This window comes from Limulus polyphemus, unplaced genomic scaffold (genome assembly GCF_000517525.1).
Source record: "Limulus polyphemus unplaced genomic scaffold, Limulus_polyphemus-2.1.2 Scaffold10978, whole genome shotgun sequence".
Classification (NCBI taxonomy): domain Eukaryota; kingdom Metazoa; phylum Arthropoda; class Merostomata; order Xiphosura; family Limulidae; genus Limulus; species Limulus polyphemus.
The window spans coordinates 2,147-11,550 of NW_013676588.1; the positions used below are offsets into that span (position 1 = coordinate 2,147).

General features: G+C 35.7%; 1 protein-coding gene across 3 annotated transcripts; it reads left to right on the top strand.

The window, feature by feature from the left end:
• Positions 1 to 5,182: 5,182 nt before the first annotated feature.
• On the top strand, positions 5,183 to 7,238 carry LOC106476594 (keratin-associated protein 19-2-like). 3 transcript variants are annotated; one of them, XM_022380410.1, is made up of 4 exons: positions 5,183 to 6,070; positions 6,285 to 6,486; positions 6,520 to 6,681; positions 7,051 to 7,238. In XM_022380410.1, the coding sequence occupies exons 1-3, from the start codon at positions 6,059 to 6,061 to the stop codon at positions 6,633 to 6,635; spliced, it is 330 nt and encodes a 109-aa protein (XP_022236118.1). In that variant the 5' UTR covers positions 5,183 to 6,058; the 3' UTR covers positions 6,636 to 6,681; positions 7,051 to 7,238. The 3 variants fall into 3 exon arrangements, with proteins under 3 accessions (XP_022236118.1, XP_022236119.1, XP_013792693.2); XM_022380411.1 differs by having other exon boundaries at positions 6,285 to 6,477; positions 6,544 to 6,681; XM_013937239.2 differs by having other exon boundaries at positions 6,285 to 6,681.
• The last annotated feature ends 2,166 nt before the right edge of the window (positions 7,239 to 9,404 follow it).

Genomic DNA, 9,404 nt, shown 5'->3' on the forward strand with positions numbered 1-9,404 from the left:
ACAACGCTAGAATCCGGGGTTTCGATACCCGTGGTGGGCAGAGCACAGATAACCCATTATGTAGCTTTGTGCTTAATTACAAACAAACAAACTGTAAATGATCAATTGCTCAGTTCAAATGATTCCTGTTGTTTTCTTTTCCATTTAATGAGTAATTGTGGCGAACTTCAACAATGCAATTTGTATATTTATATAGTAAATGCTATTGTAATACATTTTTGTTGTTGTTTTACAATGATAAAAAATGAAGGCTAAGAATAAACACAATAATTATCCGATGAAACTTTGTAGAATGTTGGCAACTGCCTGTTGTAGAAACACAAGTGTAGAGGACGACGTTTCGAAAGACTTCCGCCTTTCGTCTTCAAGTTGAATCTATCAAAGAATAATTAGCCACAGGGCAGTTATGATGGAGGTTTATCTAACGTATGGGTTTTAAAGTGTATGAGTTTTTTTTGGGGGGGAGGGTATTTATAGCAGCCTTCTAGAACGCTTTCTAACTCTAATTATAACAGTTCGTCCCAACCAATACGTCATCGTATAATTTTCTTAATTCTTGAAAAAAAAAAGAAAAATTAACTCTTGCGTGCTAAGAAGTGTCATGAACAGTTTCTGAAATTTGAGGATATTTTTTGAAGAGTTAGTTTGTTTGTTTATTTGAAGTTAAGCACAAAGCTACGCAATGGGCTATCTGTGCTCTGCCCACCACGGGTATCGAAACCCGTTTTCTAGCGTTGTAAGTCCGCAGACATACCGCTGTGCCACTGACAAGAAACAACAAATTTTAAATTATTATTATCATAAAAAGTAAGAGGAATCTATGACTAGTTTAAATTAAGCCTAATTCGTAGAAAATCGAGCTTCTTAAAAACTAAAAACAAAAAATGTTTCACGCTAGATGGCTCTCGCTGTCTTGCTCCTGAAGGTACTGAGCACTCGGTAGCCGGTGTTGCTGCTGAACACCGGCGGTGTCAGTCAGGAATGTAAGAAGTCATTATCATGCATGTTCATGGTTTCCGGATTCTTAACCTATCATTAGCCTAATTTAGCGTTTCGAGACAAGAAAAAACGTTTCCAAAACTAAAATAGGATGTTCTTTTAAGCTGTTTTATTCTTCTTCTTTGAAAAATAGAACAATAAATGTTTTCACTTCTGAAGAATTTGTCATCACAGACTAACGTTGTGTTTGGTACAAGAGTGACATCTGTTGTGTTACCAGGCGTACTAGTGATCAATAGCTTCACTGGTGACACAGTTTTTACTACAATAACTTTACAGATAAATTGGTTGTTACGGCCTGGGGTACCGTAGTAACAAAATAACGTGTTCAGTGTAGTGTATATTGCTTTGTACGTTCCACAAAGAATCAAATATCGCGTCACGGCATTAAACACTACACTAGAAATCTCCATTTGCTGTATAAGCTTCCTTCATTGGTTGAAGTTTGTTTAATCTATAAATCAAACAAAATTGTCTGTCTTATCAGTTTGTAATTAAGCACAAAGCTACACAATGGGCTATCTGTGCTCTGCCTACCACGGGTATCGAAACCCGGATTCTAGCGTTGTAAGTCAGCAGACATACCGCTGCGCCACTGGGGGCAGTCTTATCTGAAGTATAAGTGTTGGCTGTAACCGTATAGTATACAGAATTTAAGGATATGATTCAGGTTCTAAGATGAACAAAATATTACATTTTAATCCAAATATAATTTGAAAAAGTAGCTACGAACATATTAATTGTAACTCGATTTATTTGCTTATACACCATCCTAATTACAAGTACTATTTAGTTACGTGATTAGTCTCTACTATCTAACAGTGTTGTTAATCCACGTAGTTCATAGCCTCGGCCTTCTTTCTGTCTATTGTGCCCTTATCTATATCATATATCATCTGTGAAGAGGAGGCCCCAACATGGCTAAGTGGTTAGGGCACTCGACTCGCAATTTGAGGGTCGCGGGTTCGAATCCCCGTCACACCCAACATGCTCGCTCTTTCAGCCGTGAGGCGTTATAATGTGACGGTCAATCCCACTATTCGTTAGTAAAAGGTAGCCCAAGAGTTGGCGGTGGGTGGTGATGTCTAGCTGCCTTCCCTCTAGTCTTACACTGATAAATTAGGGACGGTTAGCGCATATAGCCATCGTGTAGCTTTGCGCGAAATTCAAAAACAAACGTGACGCCCCCGGGGGCTCAATAATAAGTCCACGGGCTTATAATGTTAGAATCGGATTGTGATATCCGCGGTGGGAAGAGTACAGATGGAATATTCTGGAGCTTTGCGCTCTACAACAAATACAATTAACTAATACAAATTCAACAGCGCTCCTGATGTTTTATTAATGCTAAGTTTTAATTCCTAGTGCTTCCAGATTTGGATCAAAACTTTTGGTGTTAGACGGAATATATCTATATTTTCAAAATGTATTCTGTGTCATTTTTCAATGAGATGCTCATTTACATTTGGTTCTTTCCGTTTTGCATCTGGTCGTTACTTTTCTATCTGTTTTTCCTGTATCGAAATTTTCACAGTCTAAGCGTTTTATCTTATACAGTTTTTATATACCGTATTGTTCAACATTAAATAACTTAGCCTCCCTCGCAGTGGCACAGCGGTATGTCTGCGGACTTACAACGCTAGAATCCGGGTTTCGATACCCGTGGTGGGCAGAGCACAGCTAGCCCCTTGTGTAGTTTTGTACTTAATTACGAACAAACACACACCCCCAGTGGCACAGCGGTATGTCTGCGGACTTACAACGCTAGAATCCGGGTTTCGATACCCGTGGTGGGCAGAGCACAGACAGCCCCTTGTGTAGCTTTGTGCTTAATTAAAAACAAACAATTAAATAATTTCGGTAGAGAAGTTTGAACATTGATTTTTTCATCTATTTATTATTTTAGTTTTCGCGTTATATCTGTATGTTTTTTTAGTTAATTTGAACGGTAAGGTTTTTAAGTTTTCACTGATAATACTTACAAATAACACTGATTCCTAAATACGTTCGTTTTCTTGTTCTTCTTGAGTGGTTTGGTCATTTCTGTTTTTCATTTTTTTTCTTGATTTATTGTTTTTCTCAAATCGTTCATCAATTATTTATAGAGAGTATTAATGACTTGAATCGTTCTTTTATGTTTCCACTTTCGTTTTCCACGTTTCTATTGGTTCATAGTCCCAGTGCTGCTATTAGATATTTTTGTGTTCCGATTTTTACTTTTTTATCATGTACAGAAAACCAGTTTACATAAATTCCAACGAACGCTTTTTTTTTGTGAATTTTGAAACTGAAGTTCACTCTCCCTTCCTTATGCTTACACTTAGGAAGTTTATAGAAACATATTTCTATTACAATTTGTATGTCTTTATGCTGCTTGTTAATATGTTAATTTTTTCTTCTTACTGAAAACTACGTAGGACATCGTCAACATATCTCTAAGAAAAACGTAGTGGAAACATGGCCTTATTATAAGCCTTTGTCTGTATGGTTGATGAGGAATAACGTTGGGAATAGTGAAGAAAGTATGTTTCCCATTGCTAAACCTTCTCTCTCTACATAGAAGTTTTTTCGAACATAAAACAGTTGTTAGTTCCAAAAGTTGTTTCAAAAATTCTAAAGGTGCTTTTAGATCTTTGTTTTCATATCTATATATTTTGTTTCGTGCGATTTCAAAGGCTTCTTTCACCGGTACCTCGGTGTACAGTGTATACTGCTATTAGTATCCAATTATTTCCTTGAAAGGGTCACCCGTTTCAACCACTCGCACCATATAGAATAGTGTATTGTCTGTCAGTCAGTCAGTCAGTAGACACTAAAATTACGTCACGTAAGAGACGCTTAACGTTGCAATTTATACTGTCGCGACGTATGAACTTGAAAAGCAAGAAGTATAAAATATTTGTTACTCTTAATTTTGGCTTTATTTACTCTTGAAACAAAACATTTTCGGGTACCCTGCGAACGTACATCTAGTTTTATTTTGTTTTATGTTTCGCAGGAGTTGTATACAAGTATTTTATAATTTTTTATTTATCGTTTTGAGATTCAAGTTACCATTTATATAATTCGTAAATGAAGTAGTGATAAGTTGATAAGATTGAACATATTCAGAAAGGATCTTTATGTATCTTTGGTCCTCCATATAACTGTCTTATTCTTGCACCTGTACTTCTTAAGAACAAAGAAAAATCAATGGTTATCAAAAATTTTGTCTTTTAATCGTTTAAAGCATGAGTTTAGTCTCCTTTCCCATTATTCATTATGTCTTGTTTCAAATATTTGTTTTGATAAGTTCCAAAGAGTATTGCCTTTATAAGCTTTTGTGATTATTACTTTTTTTCTTTGTTTTACATTCTTTAAAACCTTTTATCCTTCTTCACTAAAGTTTTGTGAAGAATGTAGTAAAACCTATAATGACTACTATAAACGGGATTACGGGGGGGGCAAGGGGGAACGTTGCCCCATTTTTAAATTGTTTTTTGTTTTTGTTTGTGGGACAGGGTACACACGCGACATTCACAATATTTAAGTCGGACATTTTCTTCTTCCTCATATTTTGGTCATAAATCCCATCCATGATGATCAGGACGCATTGGATCATCAAATGGGTGCTCTTACGCTTTCAATAATACTTCACGAAGATCAGTCAGCTTAGAAGTTAAGCCTAAATCCGTGTATTAAGATAGCTACACAAAATAATATTCATAAGTGTAACAACATTATGTAAAAGAAACACATTTCCAACATTATATAACGAATAACATTTAATGAATTTAAATATAAAAAAAAGTAAAATAGGTTTTTACTTACAAAACACACAAATACACCAGTGATTTGCTATTAAGATCCACACAGTTTTACAATACACAAAACACGAATATACTTAGAAGCGTCCAAGAAAGATAAAAATGTTAGTTCAATAAAATATTCATTTGAACCATCGGACCTAGAGGCCGGCACGCTAATTACTTGACCATGCCCGGTCCGTTACAATGAAAGTCTTAGCTTTAATACTTGGTTTATTGGCGTGTTTCCTTAGTTTTAAATAAAGCATTAAATGCATAAACTTTACTGTATGATAAGTGATACATTTCAAATGTCGCCGAAGAGAAAATAGTTTTATGCGTTATAACAGCTGTATTTTGTACATATATATACGAACTTACTGCTTTTATACCCTCGTTCTCGTTCGGTTAACTTGAAAAAAGATTGCGTTACGTAGTTTGGGGCCGTTGGTGTGTAATAAGAGTAACGATCATTTCCCAGTAATATCTGAAACAAACAGACAGATACAATGAATTATTCACGAGGCTTGATGATCGACTTATTTTAGTTGGAAGAACGTACTTTTATACAATAAGTTCACAGAAAACTGTGTAGGAATATGTACGTCTTAAGTGTAATATATTTTAGTTTAAGATTAAACTATGGGCTATCTGCGCTGTGTCCACCGTATGGAACAAATCCCCGATTTCTAGCGTTATTAGGCTTACCACTAGACCAACGGGGAACATTAAATTATCTTAAATCCCACCTGTAACACTGGCACGATTTTGCTTTTTTAGATACACGACATTATGACAAGAAAGTTTTACTAACTTTAGCTAAGGTTGGAAATCGAGCTGATAATAGCCACAGCTTACTCAAATTACGTGTTTCCGTCGTGCCCAGAGGCGTCGTGAAGATTAAAGCGACATCGACTACGACGTTGGTACGAAGCTCGCTGTTTCAAAACTAGGCTTGGATAATGATAACCTTGTTCACGGTTCTGCGGGGCGATCCCCTATATTTTTGTCGGTGCCATTCACTCGCTGACTGCCCTAGGCTGACAATCCGTTTCACTCAAATTCGTATTTTTAATGGGCTTCAATTATTCGTATTTTATTTAGCTTAATTGCTGGCGCGTAAAACAAGAGCGCGTGGACGAAGAAACCACACCTTTCCGGTTGTGTATATAAAAGTCTTGTTGGCCACAGCTTGAATCAAACCAGTGCCGATACATTGAAGTGGACGTTTTCGTACAAACATTTTCCCCAGTTTCTTCTCTAGCTCAGACACAATGAAGGCTGTGGTAAGTCCTAAAATCCACAATGCGTATAGATGATACGTTATTTCATAAATAATTGTTTTAGAAAATTGAAAATTACCTTCCTAGTCCGTCGTCCTTTTGCCAGCTTTAAATAAGTTCTACAAAAATAGATAAATTGACATTTTGAGTATCTAGGTGATATAAATATTCGTCTTAGATCATTCTATGATGACGTTTAACTTTTCTACTTTTCTAGTTCGCTGCTGTGCTGTTTCTGTTCGCTGTTGCATCCGTCATGGCAGGTTACGGATATGGTGGATACGGGGGCTATGGAGGTTATGGCGGACGTGGTTATGGAGGCTATGGTGGACATGGTTATGGAGGCTATGGAGGTTATGGCGGACGTGGCTATGGAGGCTATGGGGGTTATGGTGGACGTGGTTATGGAGGTTATGGAGGCTATGGTGGACGTGGTTATGGGGGCTATGGAGGTTATGGCGGACGTGGTTATGGAGGCTATGGAGGTTATGGCGGACGTGGTTATGGAGGTTATGGCGGCTATGGTGGACGTGGTTATGGAGGCTACGGAGGCTATGGCTATCACTAAAGGAGCAATATATTTAATTTGGTGTTACAAAATACAAACGTATTAGGTAAGACATGTACGGACTCGTCACTTTATCTCTTCCAGTTTTACCCCAAAAGGCTTTCTATTCAGGGTCCAGATTACTGTTTTTAAATCACTACGTTATCTATTTACGTTAAAATAATGTTAGTTACTGTCGTTTTTGAGAATAAGTAGTATAATCGACCCCCCCCCCCCAAAAAAATATCAGAGACATTTTGAACGTATGAAGATAATACAACTGCTTTTTATAATATGTTTGAAAATAATGTTACAGTTATTCATGTTCAAACTTAATAGCATAGTTTATTTTTTTACTGTAATTTTTTTTCAACTGTCAAACAAACATTGTTCTTTGTGCTAGAGTTTTTCATGTTTCACTTATTTCCTCTTTAAGGGTTCCATTGACAAGTGGAAAAGAGCACAGGCTATACTTGAGGTTATCATACGTCACATGAGAGAGACGAAAAAGTGTTTGTTAACAGAGATGAATATTATTTATGAATGTTGTTGTTATGAGAAAAATATCTCTGTATTCTTCTTTTTTTTCAGATGTTCAATAAAGTTTAATAGCATATATTGTCACTGCATTGTGTAATCTTAACCTACAGACTGCCTTCAAATGGTTGTACTCAGTTTAACCCTAAAATTACATCACATTGAGTAAGTTTAAGTCATTTCTTCTAACAACACTCAATACAAATAACTGACAAAAAAAAAAGGTGAACCACTTTTATTCTATGACGAATACATATAGGAAACCCAAGCAATAGTTCGGATGATAATTTTGTTTAAACGGATTTTTACGGCTAATCCTACAACTTGGCATAATTTTTGTCCAGACCCTCATGAAAATAAACTACAAAATGAGGAGATGCCAAGTCTTGCTGGAAGAAACATGCACCAACAACATCGTAAACTTCCAAATTCTGGAGGGTAGTACTCAACACTACAATGTCCAGGTACGTGAGTCCAGTGACCCAATTAGTGAGGAGATAGTGCTATTTTTAGGCCACTAATATTCCGTATGTTTGAACTGTTTTCGGCTTACTGTATTGTTTCACGATATCATGATAAACATGTCAAACAGGGCGTTGCAAGAGATCACAGAATGGTCTGGGACATTAGCTGATCAATCAACACCATTTTGGTCAAGTCGTAAATCTTGGTTTATGCCAAAAAAACAACAAAATTGTTTGTTCTTTGGTAAAGTTTTGAATTTTGGTTTAGACAAAAAAAAAAGACAAAATTGGTTGTTCTTCGGCAAAGTCTTGAATTTTGTTTACACAAAAAAAAATTTGGTTGTTCTCTGGTAAAGTCTTGAATTTTAGTTTAGACCACAAAAAGAGAAAGAATTGTTTTCTCTTTGGTAAAGTCTTGAATCGTGGTTTAGGTAAAAAAACAAATTCAAGACTTTACCAAAGAACAACCACATCTGTCTTTTTCTGGCTTAAACCAAGATTCAAGACTTTACCAAAAAACAACCAACTTTGTCTTTTTTGGGTGGCCCAGACCCAGATTCAAGATTTTACCAAATAACAACCAAGTTTGTTTGTTTTTATTTTTTTGCCTAAACCACGATTCAAGACTTTACCAAAGATAAACAAATCTATCTTTCTGTGGCCTAAACAAAGATTCAAAACTTTACCAAATAACAACCAAATCAGTTTCTTTGTTTTTTGGCCGAAACGAAGATTCAAGATTTTACCAAAGAACAATCAATTTTTTTTTGGCATAAACCAAGATTCAAGGCTTTACCAAGGAAGAATCAATTTTGCCTTTTTTTCTGGGCTGAACCAAAATTCAAGGCTGCCAATGAACAATGAAATTTGCCTTCTTTTTTTTTTTGGCCTACACCAAAATTCGAGACTTTACCAAATAACAACTAAATCTGTCTTTTTGGCGCAAACTAAGCTTCAAGACTTTACCAAAGAACCACCAAATTTGTCTTCTTTTTTTGTGTGCATAATCCAAGATTTAAGACTTTACCAAAGAACAACCAAGTTTGTTTGTTTTTGGTTTTTTTTCTTGTTTTTGTTGTTGTTTTTTCGAATAATTAATATTAGTCGACTTGCAACCACTTATTGGTTTATTAGGGTGTGCTACGGCAGGGTAATTTATATATCCTCTACTTTTAAGGGCACGGGTTGGTCATATAATAGAGAGTTTGATTTCGGAACTGTCGAGCCAGATTCAAATTATGTGCCTACTACAAAATATATACTGCACTTTAAGCTGTGGAATAATATAAAAATGAAAGATTTTACCAAAGAACAATCCAAGTTCTCTTTTTTGGCTTAAACCAAGATTTAAGACTTTAACAAATATAACTAAATTTGACTTTTTTTTGCCTAAACCAAGATTGAAGACTTTATCGAAGGACAACCAATTTTGTCTTTTTTTGGGTCTAAACCGAATTACCTTAAGAGTCTGACTGGCAACAACCAAGGAGCTTCACCAGAAAACATATTAAAAATATACAGAACATACATAAGACCAGTCGTAGAATGTGCCTGTAGAACATGGATAAATGTATCAAAAACACACATCAACAACCTACAACAAATACAAAACTATCTTTTAACGAAAGCATTTATGGTACCACAATCAGCAAACTCGGTATTTCTTAAACAACTATTCAAACATGCCAACTCTATCAGGAAGACTCTTGAATAACTCGCTTCAATATTGTAAGCAAAATATTAATCAAAATGAACTGATGAACAAACTGGAGAGTTACATAATACATGA